At 41.9% G+C, this 26,756-nt stretch overlaps 1 protein-coding gene and 1 long non-coding RNA gene across 2 annotated transcripts; one reads left to right on the top strand and one right to left on the bottom strand.

The window, feature by feature from the left end:
* Window positions 1-10,063: 10,063 nt before the first annotated feature.
* Window positions 10,064-18,084, bottom strand: LOC121232833. The gene is made up of 3 exons (XR_005931721.1): window positions 17,823-18,084; window positions 17,264-17,265; window positions 10,064-10,074 (listed from the first exon to the last, which is right to left on the bottom strand). It is a non-coding gene; the product is annotated as an uncharacterized LOC121232833 (long non-coding RNA).
* Window positions 18,085-25,088: 7,004 nt separating this feature from the next.
* On the top strand, window positions 25,089-26,007 carry LOC121232744 (syncytin-2-like; the record flags this gene model as incomplete). Its single annotated transcript, XM_041121146.1, is given in 2 exon segments — window positions 25,089-25,478; window positions 25,480-26,007. Coding segments are annotated over 2 exon segments (918 nt in total), but the record flags the coding sequence as incomplete, so codon positions are not given.
* Window positions 26,008-26,756: the final 749 nt, after the last annotated feature.

Consider the following 26,756-nt stretch of genomic DNA (forward strand, 5'->3'; position numbering starts at 1 on the left):
TATTCTCATTGTGAAAGTCCCCAAATCCTTAATTTCACAGGTACTGCATTTTAGTATACTAACATCTCTGGCTGTTTCGTGAAATGTAGCCCTGGGGTACCTCTCAATAACTTTCAGACAGATTTGCATGCAGTGCATCTACTAATTTAGTCAGTTTCTACAGGAACCTGCTCCTCTGAATAGGATTTTAAACCTTGGTCAAAGCTACAAAGCAAATTCATTGTATGCAGATCCTTCCTGATACACTGTTTTTATTTAACCCTAGTCTCTCTGTTAGGAAGCACCACTTTTAATATATTTCATAAGACAGCTCCAGCACAGTTCCACACACTTCAAGGTTTGTAATTTCAGTCCCTCTCACTATTCCCTTTATTTCTCATCCCAGCCTCGAGCTGCTGATCACAAACTTTCTTCCACCCAAATCCTTTCTTTTCCTAGGGAGCCATAATATATAACCAAAGCCAAAAATTCTTCTCAAACATTTCTTATAACAATGCTTTTCCCAAGAAAACAGTCTCTTCAGGGAAGAAAGAAAGAAGGTGTCCTAGTTTCAGCTGGGATAGAGTTAACTGTCTTCCTAGTAGCTGGTACAGTGCTATGTTTTGAGTTCAGTATGTGAAGAATGTTGATAACACTGATGTTTTCAGTTGTTGCTAAGTAGTGTTTAGTCTAAAGTCGAGGATTTTTCAGCTTCTCATGCCCAGCCAGCGAGAAAGCTGGAGGGGCACAAGAAGTTGGCACAGGACACAGCCAGGGCACCTGACCCAAACTGGCCAACAGGGTATTCCATATCATATGACGTCCCATCTAGTATAGGAACTGGGAAGTGGGGGCGGGGAATCGCCGCTCGGGGACTAGCTGGGTGCCGGTCGGCGGGTGGTGAGCAATTGCATTGTGCATCACTTGTTTTGTATATTCCAATCCTTTTATTATTGCTGTTGTCATTTTATTATTGTTATCATTATCATTATTAGTTTCTTCTTTTCTGTTCTATTAAACTGTTCTTATCTCAACCCGTGGGTTTTGCTTCTTTTTCCCGATTTTCTCCCCCATCCCACTGGGTGGGGGGGGAGTGAGGGAGCGGCTGTGTGGTGCTTAGTTGCTGGCTGGGGTTAAACCACGACAGAAGGAAAGAAAACAACAAACCCCCCTACAATAAAAAAAATATGAGCAAATAAATGTTTCCTCTTCACTGGTGTGTTTTAAATAGACCTGTCGTCTGTTGTTTACATACTCAGTTATTCACACTTCCCCATTGTGGCAGTGTGCTCCCCCCCCGCCCCACAACCTGACCTGTATTTCCCATAATCCTGCTCAAGTGATAACCACCAGTGGTGGTTGTAATGGATGCGTCTGGCTGCATCCAGCTCAAAGTGGATGCAGGGAAGACAGATAACAACACAATAGCCAAGGGTTAATTTGAACAATGCGCCCATCTAACCACAGTGCTGGTCAATGTCTGACTCAAGCCAAATTTGGAAGAAGCTAACACCTGTAGTCGGTATGTGTTGTGGAACATTTTTAGCTAATGGTCACAAGAGCATTCCAGACGCCTTTAGAAGGCCTTGAACAGAATAAACAGAAGACAAAAATAAGAAAGATACCAATTAGAAAAACACAGGTGCGCATTCCACGATAAAGAGAACTTGGCACAAACAACCTCACTTCGGCAGTTTATCTTGACCAATTAGACTGAGACAAGTCTTGTATGTTTTAGTTAGTATAACCAATTATGTTTTATGTTTATGCGCGTGTACAGTGTTGATATAACCAATCATTAAATGCAACTAGACGCGTGGACAGTGCGTGAATAATGTGTGCAACCAATAGTAAAATAGCTAAACGCATGTACAGATGTAACTAATGTATAAAATGATGTCTGATGCTCTAGTAAAGTGGGCTTCACCTGATCACATTGGTCTGTGTGTGCTGTCCTGTGCCTCCGCAATTGGCGCCCGAACAGGGACCCTCGGATTGGTGTTGAATTCTTCGACGAGAGCCGACGGAGAGAGGGAGCGGAGAAGCCGGCCGAAATTATCCCTGCTGCCCCGGCAGGATGACCAGCTGAGCTGGGGCTGACAAAGACCGCGCGCGTGGCGGAATAGGGGAATCTTACCCTGGTGGATCTCGCCCTAATCAGGTGAGCGGTCGGAGAAGGAGATGGGGTTGGACAAAGAGCAAGAAGCGGTCCTAAACCTCCTTCAACATATTCTCTCTAAGAGAGGGTTGAAATGTGATAACTCCATTATAAAGGAGTTACTTTTATGGGCTTGGGAGAGAGAACTTATTCCGAGTATAAATGTTGCATTTGAAGTAGCGACTTGGGACGATGTAGGCAAGGTGCTGTGGGACACTATTAGCGCTGGGGGAGATAAGACAAAGGAAGCAATCAAATACGCAACGCACTGGAAGGTAGTTCGGGATGTGCTGCAGGCAATGAGGGTGGAACGGCAGGCAGCCGCTGCTGTCTGCGCGGCCGTGACCCCTTCTGATGCCTCCATGTCAGCCGCGTCAGCCTATCCCACTGCAGTTAGAGGAAGATTTTCTACGCAGCTGTCTCTACCCCCCCGAGCATCCATTTCTGCTAGTGCTGAGACGTCTGTACAGACACAGCCTTTGCCTATACCCAGCCGGGTCGCTGGCGCCGAAAGTATCCCCCTGCCTGTTACTCCACGAGAGATGGAGGAATTAGGGGGGGCCGTTTCTCGTCCGATTGATTCGGACGAGGCAGACTCGGAAGTGATTAATGTGGATATACAGATTGTAGAAGCTATCGGAACCTCCCTATGGGATGAAATTAGTGACGGGTCTAAAGAAGTTAAAGGTCTTGCAACTTTATGGAAATTAATTAAGACAACTCTACAAGAAATGAAAGCAGATCGTAAAGCGTCTGCGTCTGCTTTTGCTGCGCTCTCTCCAACCGCATGCGAAGGGGAAACGCGGGGAGAAAAACATAATGCAGCAGAGAAACTTTTGGCTTTCCCGGAGCTTGTCTGCCTGCTCCTGTGCCCTTGAATTCTGCTCCACTCCCTGGGACTGCTGATATTAATCAGCCATCTGACAGTTCCCAAGCCTCCCTAACCGTACACTTAAAGGAAACCCTACAGAATCAGGAAGCGAGTAAAAATCTGCCTAGGAAAAAACAGCCCCCAGATATCGCCGCTCAACATGAACAAATTATACCTAGCATATACCCTCCTTTGCCTTCGTCTACGCCCGGGTCACCTCAAGAGCACGAAGAGGGGCCGGAGCTCACTTGCAGCAGTTGCGGTCAGTAATAGAAAAGCTGGCACAGCTGGAGCCTGCTGTGAAGCGAGAAAAACCACCAGCCGTATCCTTTGATGCACCCCTTTTACCTGCGCGGGGAATTATTCGCGATGCCTTAATTGAGGGAGAAATCATAGCAGCTCCCACAGCATTTCTGATTATTGCTGGGGCTGGGGGTAGACCTAATCAATGGGTTCTATTTGATTGGAAAATCATAAAAGAAACAAAAGTTACAATTGCTCAGTATGGTTTAAAATCCCCTTTTACGCAGGCAGTTTTGTCCCATACATTTTCTGGGTCACCTTTAACTCCACATGACTCGCGAATGCTTGCTAAAACCTTGTTGTCGACATGGAAATTCATTTATACTACGCTGGTGCATTTACAGCCGGCAGAGAAAATCATATCAATACAACCTGATACTGCTTTTGAGGAGGCAGTTTGTAAGCAGACCACTAACGAGCAGGATTCTGATTCCGATAATAATTCTTTTGCATCAGGCAGGGTGGACTCTGAAAAAGAGCCGCATTTATATCCCTCATTACCTCCACCGCTGCCTGCCGCGGCCGCCCCGCTGCTGCCTCCCACGGCCTCTGCGCGGCCGGGACCGCTGCCGTGCCGCCGCCGTCCCCCACCCCCCCACCCCAATCCCCTGGTACTCCCTCTCCAGGGTTTGCAGAACTTAAAACAGAACCTGACTTTACTACACTGCCTGTATCTCCTTCTCCTACTAACCCCTCTAACTCTATGCCTCTGTCTAATCCGTGACGATTCACTTAATGATTTGGGAAAAAATACACATAGCTTGATGGAATGCTGTCGAGAAAAAGCTCTACAGCAAGGAGATACCATGTTTACTTTTCCTGTTGTATGCACACCTGCCTCAAGAAAGGCAAGAACCTCAAGAGAGAGTTGTTAGGATCAGTCATCATGAATGCCTGTGTGATGTTTAATTACACCCATAACACCACTCGAAAGGGTCAGAATGTAAATGCTATTTTGCCTGTATGTAGAAATGCTACAGCTTGGTGTAACTATATCTATTCCAGAATATCACACTCTTTTTTCTATTCCAGCTGCTTTACCTGCGGGGATATTCTTAATTTGTGGAAATAGAGCGTGGGAGAGGAATTCCATTGAAACTTAACGGGAGGCCATGTATCCTCGGACGACTTGCGTTACTAACTCCCGATATCAATATGATTCACAGTAAAAGGCTCACAATAACTGACACAGGTTTAACTGGATGGCTAACAAGTTTTGGAATTACGGGATGGTTGAAAGATTTGCTTATACATAACTTAGTTATTTTAATTGTAATATTAGCAGTTGTAATGATTGTACCACGTATCATAAAATAGTTGAACGTATGATTGCAAAAGCATTTCATGTAACTTGGCTTGCATAAAAATAATTAAAAAAAAAAAAAGAGAGAGAGGAAGAGACAGAGAAAAAAAAATTAATGAAAACAAACGGTTGGAGAGGGGGAAGAGAGATGCGGTTGCAGAACACACAGACATGGCAGCTGAAGAGTGAGAACATGTAAGACAAATAACCCTGCAGACACCAAGGTCAGTGCAGAAGGAGGGGGAGGAGATGCTCCAGGTGCCGGAGCAGAGATTCCCCTGCAGCCCGTGGTGAAGACCATGGTGAGACGGGTCATTCCCCTGCGGTCTATGGAGGTCCACGCTGGAGCAGTGTGCTCCTGAAGGACTGCACGCTGGGGAGGGGACCCATGCTGAAGATCTTCGTGGAGGACTGTCTCCCGTGGGAGAGATCCCACGCTGGAACAGGGGAAGAGTGTGATGAGTGCTGCCACTGAGGAGGATGAAGTGACAGAGATAATGTGTGATGAACTAACAGCAAAACCTCATTTCCCGTTCCCCTGTCCAGCTGTGGAGGAGAGAGTGATAGGATAGCTATGGTAGGTGACTGGTGTTCAGCCAGGATCAACCCATCACATAGACAAAATGCATTATAACATAGAATGAAATTACATTGCAATTGGGAATTTCAAAAACAAGGGCTCTGTGTAACTCCTTTACAAGGCAATGAAAGTGTATATATGAAATTAGCAGAATAAGGTGTTTTTCAAAGAATTGTCTAATACTGTTGAATGCTTAAATCCAAAATATGATTTGAAGGTTTAAATTTGTGTATCTGAATTTATATTGCTATTGGAGAATTATTAATCATTTGTGTGTTTGCAGCAATCAGAATCACCTGAGGAGCTGTACGAGGATTGCGTCAGTTCGAAGCTACAGTCCTCGCTGCCTTCCTCGTGAATCTGATGTTCCTAAACAAAAAAGGGGGCGATGTGGGAGCAGCTCGGAACACCTGGCATTTGTTTTCAAGAGTGACTGTTAGAATTTGTTGTGCTGCATGTTTGCCAAGCCTTGAAGAACTAGTTTTACAAGGTCAGGTTGGAGGATGGCCTTGTGTAGGCCTGGGAAGATGTGGCTGAAGACAGTCACGAGTATGTCTATGGAATGTTTTTATCTTTAACTGTTCTGAGGACTGGCAAACATCCCAGCTGGGTCAGATATGCCCTCCTGTGCTAGTAGTATTGGCTGTGAGTCGTTAGTACTTTCTGGATCTTTGTTGAAACATATATAAGTTGGATTCTTTTGTGAAATAAAGGGAATCTTGCAAAAAAAAAAAAAAAAAAAAGTGGGGAAAAAGTGTGGGGTAAACGTCCGGATGCCCAGAAGTTATCAGATTATTGACAAGACATGGAACGACACAAGAAGGTATTAGGTGCGCCACCGTTGGTGGAAACACTTTGCTGCCTCATCGCAATATGTGCGGTGGTACAGCCAGCATTACCATTACACCGAATTAACCCAAGGCAAAATATGTGGATAACCTGGGCCACCCAGACAGGACAACAGTCTTTTTGCCTCTCAATGAGTACACCCTCAGATCCATTTCGAACATGTTTGGTGGGAGTGCCATATTTGTATCTGCCAGATTTTCGAGCATGGGTTTCTGATGGCAGTGCTTTGAATGAAACAAAGATCAATGAGACCTGTTACAGCTTGTATTCGTCGCACATCCCACAGCAGCATTGTCAAAATCTTACAGGGGTAGCAACTGCAAAGATTATCAATTCTCTTAATGTTACATTGCCCTGGGATCCGCAAGAGCTTGATTTAGTAGGATCAACATATGGTAATAAGTCATGTGTATATTTGGCAGGAGGGTTTAGCACAGGAATTAATTATTATTGGCAACACAATATGTCGGGGTGGACAAATGTATCTAGTCCAAGCTCTTGGTATAAGTTTATGGATAGTAGGGATTATTGTGTAGGAGCCGTGGGAGCAGAAACCCAGGGGAGTAAGATATTTATAGGTACTAATTATACCGCCAAGGCTTTACCAAGCGGATATTTTTTGATATGCGGTGATCGTGCTTGGCACGGCATCCCAGTGAGATCTTTTGGCGGACCATGTTACTTGGGTAAGCTTACATTGTTTGCACCCTCTATTATTCAGTTACTGAATTTAACAGACAATCGAAGACACAAGGGATCTATAGAAAATCTTGGGCCTGATTGTAACGATAACGTACGACTGTTAGGCAAGGCCACAAGAGTGCTGCTATCTCTTTTTACACCAGGGGCTGCAGCGGGTAATGCGTTACGGGAGTTGCAACATTTAGCATGTTGGACGTCGAAGCAATTAAATCTTACATCTAGTATTATAAATGATCTCTTAGAAGACACAGAAAACATAAGGCATGCTATTTTACAAAATAGGGCGGCTATAGATTTTTATTGTTAGCACAAGGACATGGCTGTGAGGATTTTGAAGGAATGTGCTGTATGAACATATCAGGTCATTCGAAGTCTATACATGAAAAGTTGCAGCAGTTGAAAGATAACATGAATAAAGTGGTAGTAGAGAAGAACCCCTTGGATGAATGGTTTGGATCATTAGGGATAACAGGTTGGTTTAAAGAATTATGTCGCATGGGTATTGTTGTAGTTATCGTGATTTTAGCTATTGTAATAATTTTACCTTGTTTGGTTAGCTTGTTGAGGAAAATGGCATCCCAAGTTATTAGTCAAGTGTGGATTGCTCATAAACAAAAGAAGGGAATTGTGGGAGATTTCATGGAAAGCAGGGGACATTTCTTTGAACCTGATTATTTAGAGTTAAGTACGCCGCAGTCAATGTGAGTGGACCGGAGTACGTGACAGCTACAATATGAATGGACCTTTGAACCACCAGAGAAACAACGGACATGAGGAACTTGGACAGTGTAGCAATTAATAAACAAGATAACAGAACTGCAGAGGCAAGAAGGAGCTGCAAGGGTTTCAACGCAATTAAGAAAGCTGCCATTTCGGCTTAGAACATTTAGCTGCGGGATGGGGACTTAGGAGTTGGTTTGTATCTTTGTTAAAAATCGGGGTTTCTTTTATTCTTGTGTATTTTATTAGGTATAATGTTGCTTTTACTGTGTTTTAATTAATTGTATTCATAGGTCTTTGCAAAGGGCTGAGTTCACAGGCCCACGATGGACTCCCGCTCGATTTGTACGACCATCATCATCTGGAACACCCTAGATGGTGCAACAATGTGAATACCACCTCAGCCAAAAACTAACGTGTAGGTCCCCTTGGCCAACATAACAAGCCAAGATTCTCTGTGCATTGCAACCGCATCACAAAGCCCGTGAACCAATAGATAGGATGGCTATGACTCGTGCGGCGTGCCTGGCCAGCGACCGCATGTGCCATAGGCTCCCTATGTTTCAACTGAGGCAAATTTTAGCACCCGCTGGCCACGTGTGCTGAAATCTGTTCTTCTGCAAATGTATAAATACCGGGATTTTCCGAAGAGCATCGGGTTGGTGTACGGCAAGGCCATCGTTGCCTCTGTGGGGACGCCCACGTAAAGCTGGCACCTACCGATTGCTGGGCTGAGTTCGCAGATGGTGGCGTCTAGATCTGTTAATGCTCTTTTTAAAGAAAAAGGGGGGAAATGTTGTGGAACATTTTTAGCTAATGGTCACAAGAGCATTCCAGACACCTTTAGAAGGCCTTGAACAGAATAAACAGAAGACAAAAATAAGAAAGATACCAATTAGAAAAACACAGGTGCGCATTCCACGATAAAGAGAACTTGGCACAAACAACCTCACTTCGGCAGTTTATCTTGACCAATTAGACTGAGACAAGTCTCGCATGTTTTAGTTAGTATAACCAATTATGTTTTATGTTTATGCGCGTGTACAGTGTTGATATAACCAATCATTAAGTGTAACTAGACACGTGGACAGTGCGTGAATAATGTGTGCAACCAATAGTAAAATAGCTAAACGCATGTACAGATGTAACTAATGTATAAAATGATGTCTGATGCTCTAGTAAAGGGGACTTCACCTGATCACATTGGTCTGTGTGTGCTGTCCTGTGCCTCCGCAGGTATGTAAATATGACTATGAGTCAATTATCTTACTCCATAAATAGTGGACAGCTCAGGGCCTGTTGAGCTCTCCTGCGTGGCAGCGGGCTGCACACCAGGATCTCCCCATGACTAGGGACGCCTCTCAAGGTTACTCCTCGAGGTTGAGAGATTTCTTGCCACAACAGATTCTTGGTAAGTGATTAATAGCATGCTAAACTTTGAAATCTTAGCTAAGTGATATAAAGGATTGATTGCGCATATGTAATCCTTTAGACATAAACCGTTGACCAAGTCTGGGACTAGGAGTGGATCCAGCTGCACCTAGACTCCTCTCTGAGAAGGAGTTTAGAAAGCAAGGGGGTCCTTTCTGAACCTCATGACTCAATGGGAGGGTCTCCCTGACAGTTTTGTCTGACCCTGTCCTCTATGCAGTAAATATTAAGTGAACCTTGCCATTGAATCTTGTTAAACCACTGTCGCATTTATTATAAAACTTTGTTAAATTGCTGTTTTATATCAATAAACATATTGCTACTTTTCTCTTATGAGTGAAGTGCGTCACTCCATCCATGACACCCATGTATTGGATTTGCATGGCAAGGTTTTGGTAGCAGGGGGGTTACAGAGGTGGCTTCTGTGAGAAGCTGCTAGAAGCTTCCCCTATGTCCGATAGAGCCAATGCCAGCCAGCTCCAAGACAGACCCACCGCTGGCCAAGGCCGAGCCAATCAGCTATTATTCTAGAAACAGTAAAACACCTATGGGCTGTCTTATCAGAGATGTGGACAAACTAAAGGAAAGATTAAGATCATCTCTAGTAAAAACAAAATTAATGTCCCTGCACTTTAATGTAAATGCTCAACGCTTCTAGCTCAATACAGAATGACTCTTATGAAATTAGGCAGAACATTTGGTCTATGGAGCATAACCTTTCATTTCCACCTATTTAATTTTCAATATACATTGTGTACTCTACATGTTTATGGTAAATATTCTTCCAGTGCAAACAACTCTAATGCAAGAGATGTAAAGGTGCCATGTATTAAAAATACTGGTTGTGATGGGAGACTATTTGTTTACCTGCAAACTCAGCTTAGGTTAGGAAACTCAGAAAAATTAAATATACACTTACTATTTGATATAAAAGTTTTTTTAAATTAATTTATTTCACTGAAATAGGCTTTTCAATGAGACTTAAGGGGACTAGGCACAAAACTCAAAGTAAAGGTGCTTAGCCTACACTTGTAAATCCCAAGCAGCAGGCTGTAAGTGTTATTGACGAGCCAGAGTTCATAGAGTAAACCAGGAGCTAATCCAGAATTTCCAGCTCCCAATCTCGTGTTGGTACAATTACATTATATGACTCACAAGATCAAGAAAATAAGTCAAAACTCCCATTTATTTGGTGGGCTACTTTGATTCCAGCTCACTTGTGTGTTTCTTTATACCTCAAGAAGCCAAATCCCTGTGGATCCATAATTGGCATTTCCTACTAACATCTTGGAAAGTTTTAGTATGTTGAAGGTTTCCTCTTTAATAATAGCAGAAGCCAGGCTAACTATCATGGTAGTATGATGCCTTTGATCAAATGGGTTGACTAGAGTTTCAGGTGAGCTGAAGAAATCAGATTTCAAATTTTAGCTAATGCCTTTGAAAGCAAAGATGCAAAGATGCAATAAAAAAAAAAGTTATTTTTATTATGCTAAGTAGAAATGGGTCAAAATGCAAGAAACTAATCCTGTCTGGCCTTCCACAGAATTACATATTATTTCATGTGCCAGTTGTTGCCATCTCAACTTGTGAAGGGTTTCATCATCATTGCCAAAAACATTTGTGACCGATCAATGAACCCCTACAATGGAAGAAGGCTTAGAGAAGATAGGCAATGATGATGTGTTCATGAAGCTCAGAAAAGAATGTAGGAAGTGATGACAGCTATCATAAAGGAAGCTGAACTTATCTCAACACCAAGAGGAGGGTGGCCTTTATTGTAGATAAACAGCTGTATCAGCTGAATGGGTCAACTGGTTATATGAATGGCCTTCCCTAAAATAATCAATAGAAAGTATCTTCCTTAGCCAGCCAGACCAACATGGGGGAAGTATACATGTGGCTCAGCCCAACATAGAGTATAAAAATCAAACAACCAGCAAAATTAACTTTGAAGGAAGTAATGGGCTTGAGCTAGCTTCAACCCATGTATTCCTTCCTGGTGACTGGGGGCACCCAGCATCGTGACAGTGAGCATATAGAGACTGATAATGGGAATCGTGTTTGCATTGTGATTCAACTGTAAATTGCAATTGCTATATTGTACTTGTGTTGTGATTTCAGTATATTGCTGTATCACTTTTCTAAATCAAAATCCCATTACTTCAAATAAGTACATTTGGTATTAAAATATTAAACCCTCCTCATGTGGAATATCGAAAAGAACCTGGTCAGAGAGTATTGGACTCTGACAACATTCCCATAACCATTTATTTTGGCTCATGCATGGTGATTTTTACTATGTATAGAGGGAAGCTGCAAGATGGTACATGGCCAATTATTTACAAATTTGATTAGGTGAATTGTTACTCTTGTGAGTAACTGAACTGACTTTGACAGTGCTACTTGCTTATAAGTAAAGCGTTCACAGCCTCATTCATAGTTTAACATTCACTAAATATGAAGGACAATCCAATAAACCTTACTCTTGCAATTTTATATTCAACATCATGATGCACCTAAAATATGTTTGCAACAATACCTGATACTGTTACTGAAATCCAGAATAAAACTCCTTAACAGCAATGAGAAGTTAAGAAGCAGGCACTTCGTTTATTGCAGCGCTGGGGACACGGGGGATCGCTCCTCCAAAGGCGTGTCCAACTTAGTATCAAAATCCATCAGTTTTTATAGACTTTTTCTGTCAGGTCATTGTTACATAAGCTCTTTACATAAAAATGCATACTATGGTCGCTCTTAAATTTAACTTTTATAATGATTGGTCCTTTGATTATATAACCTTATCAATATTCTTATTTAAAAACAATCATTGGTCAATTTCACTTAGCTGTACTGATTGGAATCTTTGATACTCAGATCAAGATGGGAAGGTTAAGGGGGTTTCCAAGCAGCATAACTGGTGTCCATGACGGTTTCCTTAGTTTCTTGAAACAAAACATAGAGAAACCAGTAACTTCCTGGTGAGGTTTCCATGGTTAGCTATTTCAAACTTCAACAATATTAAGGTTCCTATAGTCACACATAACACAGTTCCTAAAGTTTCTATGGCTACATTTCAAACTTAACAATCCTATACATTATGGTTCACAATTTTACTTCTTAATCAAACCTAACTCTTCTATGTGATTAAATTTTGATTTCTTTATCAGAATATTTGCAACATTTCCCCCCTTTGAAAGTTTTGAAAATCATTTCAATACTTTCATCTTTTCTGTTTGAGGCTATTCATTTTTTTTTTTTTTTTAGTACTCACTTGAACAGAGATTGTGTCACAGTTTAAGACAGCTAAAAGTGACACAGATTATAACAATGATGTTAACTATCAGAATTACATTTTATAAAAGCTCAGTCAACCATCCAGTCAAAAAAAATCCAAAGTTTTGAAATATTTTGTTTAGATAAAAACTTTCTATGTTTGACCTTAATTCTCTACTGTTTTGAGTTACATGTTTTATTCTTTCTATGTGATGATTTAGATCATCTGTCACATTTGGTATGTGGATATAACATGAATCATTTAAAAGTCTAATGTACCTATATACTCCATGGTTTCGGGTTTTTTTTAGTAGTAATAAGTTTAAAGTTAATCAATTTTACAATGCCATTTTATTAATAGCTTGTATTTATACATTGAGTTTATTTAACCCACTTTAAATAACATTAGCTAATGTTTATACTTGGAATGAAAGATTGTAAAGAGTCATCTTATTTTAAAGATTTGTTAACTGTGGTAAAAATATAGATTTTGATACCCATCCTATTTTAGTTCTAATACTTGGCAATTGCCAGGTATCATCTTCTCGATTTACCCTATTCCACTATCGAGGCCGCAAGGGAGATTTCTTCCAGAGAGAGGATAGAGTTATTGTCTAAAGTCCATTATTTGCTTTTGTCCTTCATGAAAAGGTGAGTGGATCATGTACCATCACTACTCACCCAAACAGTTAACCCTAAACTTTTCACCTGTCCTTTAATACAGTCAATTCCAGGCCAAATTTTTTCTTCCATTATTAAGAGGAGACCAAGTATAATTTAAAATATTATTATAATTTCTACAAGTACATCCCCATCTTAGAGTTTTAGCTATTGCATAAAGTCTTTGAATTTCTGGGTCAGAGGAGTTACAGGTATAAACTTTCATACAGTTCTACTTAGGATGCATGATTTTCTCTGTCTAAGCCAATCTAAATTTCCATAGATGGTCCTGATTCTGGGTGGATCTAACAAGGATCCTGGAACTCCAGTAAATTCTAAACATCATTCTATATTTTAAATATGATCCCAAGTTCCTTTTTGCACTTGTCTCTATGGTTTTGGCAATTGGCAGCCCCAAGGGGTGTTTGTACAAGTTTCTCCCGAAGGACGATAAATTAATTCTTTTGCCCATGAGGTGGTTGGTTTGGTAATGTTACAATTCAAAATACTATAATTCCTTCTTTCAAAGTTTAAAGAATAATTGCCATCCAAATCCATCCAATTTAATTTACTAAAATGATTTTCATTGTTCTACATCTTTTCCCAAGTTTTGGTTAGATTCAATGTCAATATTCTCCATGGAATTGGATTTTCATCTGACTTTGAAATCAGAAGGCAGGCTGTTATTGAGGTTAAATTTTGTATCTTTATAAAACTTTGAATCAATTACAAAACTAGATGTTTTTTAATCAAAATTACAGAGACGATTAATATCAGGATTAGTAGCTCTAACAATAATTGTTTCATTTTGTTTATCTTATGTTTAGAACCCCTTAAAAAAATACTTAAACCCTATAACACACAAAAAGATTACTGCCCCTGACAATATTCCTAATAGCAACCCCAATATTATAAGCTTTACACAATTGTTTTCCCAAGTAGATAACATGGAACTTATTTATAGATTTTCAATTTCAAAGGACCTGTTTCTTTAGACTTCCAATTCCCTGTTGGTGCTTTCTTTATTCTTGAATAATGAAGCCAAGGTCCTTTTCCCAGACTTTTACTGCTATATATGTTAAAATGACTTGATACAGTCCTTTCCACTTCTCAGTGACTTTATATATATATTCAATCTCCTGGTCGGAAGGGATGCGCTGCTATGTCCAATTCTAAGGGTCCAGCTGTGGAGACATACTGACAAAGTTCTTGAAAAGAAATTATTAAGAAATCATAACACCCTTTAAAGACATACCTCCAAAGGCACTCAAGGTACTCGGAACATAGGACTCTTGATATGGTCTTCCATATAACATTTCATAATGACTTAAATTTTCTTTCTCTTCTGGCTATACTCTGATTCTTAATAAAGCCCTGGGTAATGTTTTAACCCATGTGAGTGAGGTTTCCTGACACATTTTACTCAACTGTTGCTTAAAGGTATAATTTATTCTTTCTATTTTTCCACTTGCTTGTGGTCTATATGGGGTGTGATAGTCCTAATCTATAGATAATACTTTGCTCAACTTGTCTTATAATCTTTGCTATAAATGAGGGCCATTGTCAGATGACATTCCTACAGGGACCCCAAATTTTGGTATTATCTCTTTGAGCAAGACTTTAACTACTTCTCTTGCTTTGTTGGTGCGACAAGGGAAAGCTTCAGGCCACTCAGTAAAGATATCAACTAAAACTAGGATGTATCGATATCCTTCTTTTCAAGGCAATTTTATAAAATCAATTTGCTAATATTCTCCTGAAAATTTTTCTTGTTTAATAATTCCAAAGATAATCTTATTTCTTGGATTGGGGATTATTTTGTATATAAATTTCACATCTGCTTATAATTGGTTAAATAATCTTTGTCATATTTTACTTTCTGTTCCGCAATATACTTTGTTATGTTCAGCTCAGGCAAGTTTTCTCATTATTGCAGGTGGGACTATTATTTGATCTATTGGTGTTACAACCCATCCTGTTTCATTTTTGTTAGCCTGCAATTTAATAATTAATTCTTCAACTTTTTCATTATAATTTGGAGTTTCTTTAGGCAATTTTACACTTTTCTCTGGAACTAGTGCTAGGATGCCTTTTTCTGCAGCCTCTTTAGCAGCTTTATCAGCCAATCGGTTACCTGTTTCAGGGACAGTCCTACTTGACTGATGTGCTTTACAGTACATTATCACAACTGTTGTTGGTTTTTGAATGGCTTCTAACAATTTCAGTATTTGTTCTGCATGCTGAAAGGTGTTTCCTTGTGTAGATAACAGTCTTCTTTCTCTCCAGATTGCTCCATGTGCATGTACTACTCAAAAAGCATACTTTGAGTCTGTCCAAATGTTGACTCGCTTTCCTTGACTTAGTTCCAGCGCTCGAATAAGAGTGTGGTGGGTTGACACTGGCTGGATGCCAGGTGCCCACCAAAGCCATTCTATCACTCCCCCCTCCTCAGCTGGACAGGGGAGAGAAAAATATAACAAAGAGCTTGTGGGTCGAGATAAGGACAGGAGAGATCACTCACCAATTACTGTCACAGGCAAAACAGACTCAGCTTGGGGAAAATTAACTCACTTTATTACAAATCAACCAGAGTAGGGTAATGAGAAATAAAACCAAATCTCAGAACACCTTCCCTCCACCCCTCCTTCTTCCCGGGCACAACTTTACTCCCGGATTCTCTACCAACCCCCCCAGCGGCACAGGGGGACTGGGAATGGGGTTTATGGTCAGTTCATCACACGTTATTTTCTGCCGCTTCATCCTCCTCAGGGGGAGGACTCATCACACTCTTCCCCTGCTCCAGTGTGGGGTCCCACCCAGGGGAGACAGTCCTCCACGAACTTCTCCAACGTGGGCCCTTCCCATGGGTTGCAGTTCTTCACGAACTGCTCCAGCATGGGTCCTTTCCACGGTGTGCAGTCCTTCAGGAGCACACTGCTCCAGCGTGGGTCCCCCACGGGGTCACAAGTCCTGCCAGAAAACCTGTTCTGTGGGCTCCTCTCTCCATGAATCCGCAGGTCCTGCCAGGAGCCTGCTCTAGCGCAGGCTTCCCACGCGGTCACAGCCTCCTTCAGGAACCCACCTGCTCCGGCGTGGGGTCCTCCACGGGCTACAGGTGGATATCTGCTCCACTGTGGACCTCCATGGACTGCAGGGGGACAACCTGCCTCACCATGGTCTTCACCATGGGCTGCAGGGGAATCTCTGCTCCGGCGCCTGGAGCATCTCCTCCCCCTCCTTCTTCACTGACCTTGTGTCCTGGGTTCAGCTGGGATAGAGTTAATTTTTACAGGAACCTGGGAGGTGGGGGGGCATAGCCGGGGCAGCTGACCTGAACTAGCCAAGGAGCTATTCCATACCATGTGACATCATGCCCAGTATATAAATGGGGAGTGGGCTGGGGAGAGCTCTCTCGACTTTTGGTGGGGGAAGTGGCGGAGCGTCGGGTTCTGGGTGGTGAGCAGTTGCACTGTGCATCACTCCTTTTGTATATTCTTTTATTAGTACCGTTGTTGTTGTTGTAACTTCTCTTTGTTTGTGTTGTCCCAGTAAACTGCCCTTATCTCAACCCTCGAGGTTCCGGTTTTCTTTCCCTTTTCTCTCCTCCGATTCTCCTCCCTATCCCACCGGAGGGGGGCGGGAGGAGTGAGCGAGCGGCTGCGTGGTCCTTTGTTAACCGCTGGGCTGAAACCACAACACCTTGGTGTCTGCAGGGTTGTTTCTCTTACATGTTCTCACTCCTCTCTCCGGCTGCCATTTCCATCCCAGCAACTTTTTCCTTCTTAAAAATGTTATCACAGAGGTGTTACCACTATCGCTGATTGGCTCGGCCTTGGCCGGCGGTGGGTCCGTCTTAGAGCCGGCTGGTATTGGCTCTGTCAGACACAGGGGAAGCTTCCAGCAGCTTCTTACAGAAGCCACCCCTGTAACCCCCGCCACTACCAAAACCTTGCCACACAAAGCCAACACAAAAGCTATCAATTCGGCCTTTTGGGCAGATATAATCGAAGGCAAAGTTCTCAACGCAATTACCTCCTCAGTAGTTATTGTCTATCTTGATAAACATTTTCCTTCACGGATGAAACTGCTTCCATTGGTATATAGTTCTCAATCTGTTTCTTCTGGTGGCACATCTCAGAGATCCAGTCAGCTGGAGTAAACTTCTTCGATTGTCTGCAAGCTGTCATGTTCCAGTTCTCCTTCAACTTGATCAGTTGTTAAAAACACAGCAGGGTTAATGATAGTAGTAGTTTTTAAGTAAACATCATCTTGCTCCAGCAACACCACTTGGTATTTCAGCATTCTGCTAGGGGATAACCAATGCCCCCCTTTCTGTTTTAGCACAATAATTATCATATGGGAAACATACACAGTAATCCTTTGTCCTCAGGTGAACTTACGAGCTTCCTGGATCAGTAGCACAGTTGCAGCAACGGCTCTCAGACAACCAGGCCATCTCAGACTCACATTATCTAATTGCTTCGAGAAGTAGGCCACAGCTCGCCGAATTGGCCCTAAATATTGGGCCAGGATACCCAGAGTTATATCTCTTCTTTCACGAGTAAAAAGTTCAAATGTCTTTGTGAGATCTGGCAGGCCTAGGGCTGGCACCCCTATTACAGCCTGTTTCAATTCTTTGAAAGTAGCTTTCTCGGCATCAGTCCAATCCATTGTTTGAGGTTTTGAGCTGCTCGTATAAAGGTCAGACCAGCAAGGCACAATTTATAATCTACAGGTGATGCCACTCAACCATTCCCAGAAAGGCTCGTAATTAATTTTTTGAGGCTTAGGTTCAGGGAGACGACAAATTGTCTCTTTTCTTTCAGTTCCTAACTGTCTCTGTCCTTTCAGGATTTCAAAACCCAAATAAGTTACTTCTTTCTGGGTTATTTGGGTTTTCTCTTTTGACACTCGATATCCACTGATTCCCAAAAAGTTCAAAAAGTTAATAGTTAACTTTGTGCATTGTTCTTCTGTCTCCGCTGCAATAAACTCAGTTTGTTTATCATTTTTCCTGCAATTCACCCCAATGTGCCAATAAACATCCCAACGGTGATGGTTTTGGTATCTTTTCATCAGCAGTTATATTTCCTGCGCTCTTATTCTTAAACAATTTTGCTAATGCCATTATATTTATATACATTCAAATACCAAATATCAAATACCAAACAAATGCAAATGACAGTTGTCCCAAATACACAAAGTCCAACCCAGCAATAGCTTTCGCTTATGACTTACGGGCAGACGCGTAGGCTTCTACAGTTTATTACTATCTATAAACTTTTCCTTTTCTATGTCTCTGATATATATATATAAATCATAAGCCCTGAGCCCAAAAGAAATGAAAGTTTTGTTTTAAAGTCACTCCTAAGTATTGATGCAGAGGCTGACACTAGGCCTAGTAGATGCAGAAATAGAACGTATGCTTTGACTCAGTGTATTGTCAGATAAAGGACTTCGGAATTTGTTAGAAGATTAACAATTGTCTTCATAAGTTGATTTACGTAGACAAGCCAAGGGCATAAGCCTGTGTATGTAATGATATGTCTTGTTTGTGGAGGTATCCCGTGTGATAAGGGGAGATGTTCTGTCTTTTGTGATGTCTGAGCTAAAGTTAGGAGATAAGCAGAGAAGTTGTTTGTGAGGCCCAGAAGAGGAGCGTACTGCGCAAACTCATACAACAAGGGTCAAACAGCGGACAAGTGAGGAAGACTATGGACGACCACCAGAGGACTCCGGACGACCACCAGAGACCTCCAGTGCGCTTGCGTAAAGGACATTTACATATGCTAATAGCTTTTCGGATAACTAATGACTATGCATAACATTTCTCGGAAATCTAGTGAATATGTATGTAAGGCATGTATTTAACCCATACAGTTAAGCTCGTGGTTAAGCACGTTTGGAGGAGCGATCCCCCGTGCTTCCAGCGCTGCAATAAAGAATACTGAACTCCATCACCGAATGCTCAATTTGTGAAACAATCTGGCACCCCAGATGGGACCCGCTCTGCTCGGCTGCAGGACCCGCTGAGAACAGGACTCCCTAGGGTACCCCCGGGATTTTCCCGGAGGGACTCCTCGCCTCACTCGGATCACTGCGGGAGCAGACAAGGACACCATCTAAAGGAGTGTGAGGTATTCTTTATTTTGTATCTTTGGGTTTGGGACCGGTCATTTGTAAAGCTTTCCATAAGTCATAAGACTAACTTATGCAGGACAGCGTATGCCAGGTAGCCGATGCTCTTGGTATGCATTTGGTTTGATACGTGTTTGGGCACTTTTGTTGTGCACTTTGTGCACTTTAGGTTTGGTTTGGTGCCCACTCATGTACTTTTGGTTTTGATCTTTCGGCTAACTGAATGTGGTAAACAACCATCGGAATTGGATTATGGATACTGTTTGTGAGTTCTGAGTTAAAACTGTGTCGAAACGGTAAATTGAATGATTGAGTGAGTGAGAAGCAGCTGCAGGGAGTGTGTGAAATTCCGATCCGCAGTTCGTAACTCCGTGGGAGGTACGGCCGGAGACGAATGAGGTGTGATTGATTCACTGATGGTTTGGGATGTGAACTCGTACATTATTATTTTAGTTATAAGTCTGAGTTTGATTGTCTTACTTGTCTTGTGGTGTTGTTATTGTAAGAAATTCCTTGTTTGGTGTATTATATAAATGTGGATATATGAATGGTGTCTTTTGCATCCGGGAAACGAGTGTAGATCTATATATATCCTGGAGTGTGTGTGGTGTAAACAAAGGTTGCAAATAGGTTGTGGAAAGGATATTGACTGTCCTAAGTGTTGGGTCTGGACTTCCTGGGACAAGAGGGAGAGAGCTACGTACGTAGTGGAAATAATTTGTGGTTGGGCAGACAGAAATCAGGGAGAGTAATATGGGAGGGAAACAGAGCGGTGGAATATTGAAAAAGAGCCCCTTAGGTTGTATCCTGGCACATTGGAAGGAAATCGGGGGACCTCCAGGTGGAAGCGTGGACAAAAAGACCTTAATTAAATATTGCAACCAGTGGTGGCCTTTATATAGACTGGACAGTGGCGAAGTGTGGCCTTTTAATGGAACTTTGAATTATAACACATTGCTACAGCTGATGTTATTTTTAAGGTGAGAGGGAAAATGGGATGAAGTTATATATGCGGATATGTTTTTCACTTTGAGAAATCATCCAGAATGGCAAAGAGAGTGCGGAGTTAATATAGCTCCGCAAGACCCACTTGTGCTAGCAATGGAAAAGGAAAAAAGAGATTCTGAGAAATTGAAGAGATGTTGTTCAGCCTGTAACATAGGGCAGAGGTGTTTAAAACTAAGAGAAATTGAGGAGAGAATGGAGGATTTTGTTTCCCCACCATTACCACCTCCAGTCCCGGCAATAATGGAAGGATCTCCTGGAGGAGAAGGAGAAGGGGCAGGGGCAGGGGCAAGTGCGGGCAATGGTAACATCGAACAGGACTCTGAAGACCGGGGTTCTACTCCGATTACAGCTCGTACTCGGAGTAAGACGAGACCAGTGCTTCTAGCCCCCTTAAGACAAGCAATGGGAACGGCAGGCCCCACTAGAATTAAAATACCTTTCACTATGAATGATTTGGATTCATGGAAAGAAGTGGTAAAAGGATACCGTGATGATCCTGAAGGGATTGCTAAAAGATTTGAACTGATTGTTAAAAATCAGGACCCAGATTGGAAAGACATCGATTTAATGTTGGATGCTCTAACCGAGACCGAAAAACAACTAGTAATAAGAGCAGCTCAAACACAAGTTCAGATTCAAATCACTGCTGGAACCTTACCAGGCACAGTAGATAATCATGTGCCCAGAACGGATCCCAATTGGGACCCGAATGATAATACTGATTATCGGCTTTTGAAAAGATACCAAGAATGGATAAAATTAGGTATTGAAAATGCAATACCAAAAGCAGTGAATTGGTCGAATCTGTATGCTGTAAAACAGGGTCAGACAGAGACCCCAACAGAATTTTTGGATCGGTTAAGAGCAGCCATGCGAAAATTTACCACTTTAGACCCCTCATCTGACGTGGGGAGACAGCAATTAGTGTCCTTATTTCTTGGGCAATCCTCAGAGGACATAAGAAGAAAACTCCAAAAATTAAAAGAGCCGGATATTAGAGACTTAGAGAGATTAATGGAGGAAGCCTGGAGAGTATATCGGAACAGGGAAAGGGATGAGAAACAGAAACTGGGGACGGCAATTGCCATAGCCACTGTGGCTGCACTGGGACGACAAGGCAACTTGCTTCGTGGGAGAGGTCGAGGAAACGGGAATCGAAGGGGTGCTCGACAGCCTTTAGAATCAGATCAATGTGTCTATTGCAAAGAAACAGGTCATTGGAAAGGAGAATGCCCTAAATTAGAGAATCGTGCTGTCGTTGCCAATGTTACCTCCGAAGCATGAAGGGAACCGGAGGAATCCACCCTAGCGGACCCTCTGGTTAAAATTAAGCTAGGGATGGGGGAGCAAGAAATAGACTTTTTAATAGATACAGGGGCAACATACTCAGTGTTAAATCAAAAGTTAATACCAGAGGACACCGAATTCGTAACAGTAAGAGGGGCTACTGGACGACAAACAAAAGCATACTTTTTAAAACCACTTAAATACAAATTAGGTAAACAAATTGGAATACATAAATTTTTGTATTTACCGGAGTCCCCACAGTCTCTATTGGGATGAGATCTATTAGAACACCTAGACGCAAAAAATCACCTTTGATAGAGGAAATATGGTCTTGAGAATTAAGGAAAATCAGTTGATTAATGTCTTAAGCCTAGCCCTCTTACAAGCCCAAGTGAAATGTAATACAAATACTCCTCAGGAAATTGTTAATCAAGTATACCCTGGCGTGTGGGCCTCTGAAGTCCCGGGAAGAGCAAAGAATGCAGCACCAATAGTGATAAGATTAAAGGGCGGAAAGGAACCTGTCAAAATTAAACAGTATCCTTTGAAACTAGAAGACAGAAAAGGGATAAAACCAATAATAGACAAATTCCTACTATATGGTCTGTTGATAGAATGTGAATCAGAATATAATACTCCAATATTACCAATTAAGAAAGCTGACAGAGAGAGTTACAGGCTAATTCAGGATTTGAGAGCAATAAACAAAATTACTGAGGATATACATCCTGTGGTAGCAAATCCGTATACTTTACTAACAAAATTAAAAGATAATCAAGTTTGGTTTACCGTGCTGGATTTGAAGGATGCCTTTTTCTGCCTGACCCTAGCCACTGAGAGCCAAAATTTGTTTGCTTTTGAATGGGAAAATCCAGAGTCAGGAAGAAAAACTCAATTAACATGGACAGTATTACCTCAGGGTTTTAAAAATAGCCCTACCATTTTTGGAAATCAATTGGCAAAGGAGCTCAAAACCTGGGAACCGCCCAGCCGAGAGGGAGTCTTGTTGCAATATGTAGACGACCTCCTAGTAGCTACAGAAACTCAGGAAGATTGTATTCAGTGGACTATAAGCCTTCTTAATTTTCTGGGTTTAAATGGATATCGAGTTTCTCAACAGAAAGCCCAGCTGGTCCAACAACGCGTGACCTATCTAGGACTAGAAATCTCCGGAGGACAATGGGAACTTGGACCTGAACGGAAAGAGGCCATCTGTCGAACTCCAGAACCACAGACGGTAAAGGAGTTGCGAACTTTTCTGGGAATGACAGGTTGGTGCCGGCTTTGGATATACAATTATGGAATGTTAGTCAAACCTCTGTACGAACTGATAAAAGGAAACCAGTCGAAATTAGTCTGGACAGGTGAAGCACGAAATGCATTTAAGCAGCTTAAACAAGAACTAATGAGGGCCCCTGCCCTAGGGTTACCGAATGTCTCCAAACCGTTTTGGTTGTTCTCCTACGAGAGACAAGGAATTGCTTTAGGAGTGTTGGCACAAAGACTTGGTCCCTACAAACGAGCAGTGGCTTATTTCTCTAAACAATTAGATGAAGTAAGCAAAGGCTGGCCAAGCTGCCTTCGAGCTGTTGCAGCAGTTGTAATTAATATCCAAGAAGCCCGAAAGTTTACTATGGGCCAGAAAATAACAGTACTAGTCTCTCACACGGTATCAGCGGTCCTAGAACAAAAAGGGAGCCATTGGCTCTCACCCCAAAGGTTTCTGAAATATCAAGCAATATTGGTAGAACAAGATGATATAGAAATTGTGGTTACTAATATTGTCAATCCAGCCTCTTTCCCCAGTGGGACTCTAGATGAGCCAGTGACACATGATTGTATTGAAACCATGGAAGCCACTTATTCAAGCCGACCAGACCTTAAGGAAGAACCTTTGGAGGATGCAGAGGACTCCTGGTATACAGATGGGAGCAGTTTCCTGCAACAAGGACAACGTAAGGCTGGGTATGCCATCACAACAACTCAACAGGTAATTGAATCACAACCGTTACCCTCGGGAACTTCGGCCCAAAAAGCAGAAATAATTGCTCTAACTCGGGCATTAGAGCTAGCAAAAGGGAAGAGGATAAACATCTGGACGGACTCTAAATATGCGTTTGGTGTAGTACATGCTCATGGGGCCATTTGGAAAGAGCGAGGACTACTGACTGCCCAAGGAAAACAAGTAAAACACGCTGAAGAAATCCTAAGACTATTAGAGGCTGTACAACAACCGGAGAGAGTGGCCATTATGCATTGCCGAGGACATCAGAAAGGAAATACTGACTCGGAAATTGGAAATCGTCTGGCTGATTATGAAGCCAGGAGAGTGGCGAAATCAGGAGAAAAGGTTTTATCCTTAATACCAGACGGTAAAATCCAAACTGTAAGTACAAATCAGAAACCAAACTACTCAAAGTAAGATTTGAAGTTAATTGAAGATTTAAAAAGTAAAATGGCAGAGAATGGGTGGGTCCATATAGCAGATGGTCGGGTCATAATACCATCTAACTTATTATGGCCCACAGTTTTAATTGAACATAATAAAACACATTGGGGGTCAGATGCCTTGTATAAGAGCTTAAATCAGAAACTGATAGGGCGAAATTTATATACTATAGTGAAACAGGTGTCCCAACAATGTGAAACTTGCCTACGTAATAACCCCAATGTGACCAATAAAGTAAAATTGGGAACGATCGGCAGAGGAAATTATCCAGGACAACAGTGGCAAATTGATTTTTCAGAGCTCCCTAGAAAAGGGGGGTATCGATATCTATTAGTCATGACTGACACCTTTTCCGGCTGGCCAGAAGCCTTCCCTTGCCGAACTAACAAAGCAAGAGAAGTAACTAAAATATTATTGAATGAAATTATTCCTCGTTTTGGAATTCCTGCCACGATATCCTCTGATCGGGGTTCTCATTTTTGTGCCAAAATAGTACAACAAGTAAGTACGATCCTAAAAATAGATTGGCAATTGCATACCCCATATAGACCTCAGGCAAGTGGGCAAGTGGAAAAAATGAATCATTTAATCAAACAACAAATAGCAAAAATCAGTCAGGAGACTAACTTAACGTGGCCCCAATCTCTCCCCTTGGCACTGCTTAGAGTGAGGGTGAAACCAAAAACAAAGGACAATTTAAGTCCCTTTGAAATACTGTATGGAAGACCGTACTTGTTTCAGTTTACAGGGGAGGACATAACCCAGCAAGGTACGGGATATATATATAATTATATGATCTCCCTCCAAAAGCAGCTAGAGAAAATAAACAAGCAAGTTTTAGGAGCTAGAGCTAGAGGATTAGATCAACCAATTCATTCCTTTAAACCAGGTGATTATGTGTATATAAAGACTTTTTCAGGACAACCCTTGGAGGAGAAGTGGGAAGGACCTTATCAAGTCTTACTGACGACTTTCACTGCTATCAGGATCAAAGAACAGCCTGCCTGGATCCACTATTCGAGAGTGAAGAAAGCACCTGAGAAACCATGGACGGTCGTCCCTACAGGGCCCACAACTCTGCGGTTCTCCAAATCATGATGGTAATGGAGGCATTACTTGGCTCAAATGGAGCTCGATGGCACTCAAATACACATTTCGCTTTAACCCAGAATATCTCTAGGATTCTGAACAAAACTGATTGTTGGGTATGTACTCACTTACCAGAATACGGAGGAAAAGGACTCCCTTTAATTGGTATTCCGGTACCAAAGGATCATTCCTGGGCGAGTCTTTGGGAAAATACTTCGTGGAATACTAACAATGATGAGATCTGGAAGTTAGAAATAACTAGCCCTGAGACACTGGAACCTTAACTGTACATGCATACGGAGATGTAATCCCCCTAAGGGACAAGGGAAGATTGACTGTATTGGTGGAACATATGTGGGGAATCATACCGTTTGTAATAAGACAATAGACATTGGGACTTCAATCTCTGTTAATACTACAGCATGGCCAGTGCCGGAAGGGAGAGGGTGGTACTGGCTATGCAACGACACTGCTCGGAAAGTGTTACCTGGAGATTGGATGGGAACATGTACCTTGGGAGCAGTGATTCCAAATATAACTATACATAATTCCCCACTAAAAGGAACACCTCTCCTAAGGGCTAAACGAGATATTGAAAATCCTTTAGTAAGAAGGCCCACTGCCTTCCATAGTTTTGCCCGGTGGTTCCTTCCATGGTTGGGAGTAAGTGAACTGGAAAAAAGCCATTGTCAATATATCAGCAGTAATAGAGAACATCGAAAATCGGACAATAGATGCGATAAAAGCACTACAACTAGAGGTATCTAGCCTGTCTCAGGTCGTGTTACAAAATAGAATGGCATTAGATATGTTGTTGGCCTCCCAAGGTGGAGTATGTACGATCGTTAATGCTAGTTGTTGTATGTATATAGATCAAAGTGGAAGAATTTCTACAGACCTGGAAGAGATTAAGAAACAAACTGCAGTTTTACACGAGGTAACGAGAGATGACCTAACATGGGGGTTTGAAGAGATGTGGAACAAATTAACATCATGGTTACCTAATTTTGGTTGGTTAAAGCAAATTTTTGTTATGATCATTGTCCTTTTGGCATTGGGAATATTGATCTGTATCATGATAAAATGCTTTATGTGGCACTGTCAAAATACTGTAAAAAGCTATGAAGATTGGAAACGAAACAAAATAAGACACCAATTAGAAACAGGGAAATACTTTGAATCTTTCAAAGAAGATGAAAATCTGTGACAGGCGGAAGAATCCGCCTAAGCATAAAGAAAAGGGGGGAATTGATGCAGAGGCTGACACTAGGCCTAGTAGATGCAGAAATAGAACGTATGCTTTGACTCAGTGTATTGTCAGATAAAGGACTTCGGAATTTGTTAGAAGATTAACAATTGTCTTCATAAGTTGATTTACGTAGACAAGCCAAGGGCATAAGCCTGTGTATGTAATGATATGTCTTGTTTGTGGAGGTATCCCGTGTGATAAGGGGAGATGTTCTGTCTTTTGTGATGTCTGAGCTAAAGTTAGGAGATAAGCAGAGAAGTTGTTTGTGAGGCCCAGAAGAGGAGCGTACTGCGCAAACTCATACAACAAGGGTCAAACAGCGGACAAGTGAGGAAGACTATGGACGACCACCAGAGGACTCCGGACGACCACCAGAGACCTCCAGTGCGCTTGCGTAAAGGACATTTACATATGCTAATAGCTTTTCGGATAACTAATGACTATGCATAACATTTCTCGGAAATCTAGTGAATATGTATGTAAGGCATGTATTTAACCCATACAGTTAAGCTCGTGGTTAAGCACGTTTGGAGGAGCGATCCCCCGTGCTTCCAGCGCTGCAATAAAGAATACTGAACTCCATCACCGAATGCTCAATTTGTGAAACAGTATCACAAGGAGTGAAACAAAAACTATACAAATTGAAATAGCAACCTGACTTCCTGTGGTCATTTACTGCAGATTCCAAGTCTCTTAATATGTTTCAT

Source organism: Aquila chrysaetos, chromosome W (genome assembly GCF_900496995.4).
Source record: "Aquila chrysaetos chrysaetos chromosome W, bAquChr1.4, whole genome shotgun sequence".
NCBI classification, from domain to species: domain Eukaryota; kingdom Metazoa; phylum Chordata; class Aves; order Accipitriformes; family Accipitridae; genus Aquila; species Aquila chrysaetos.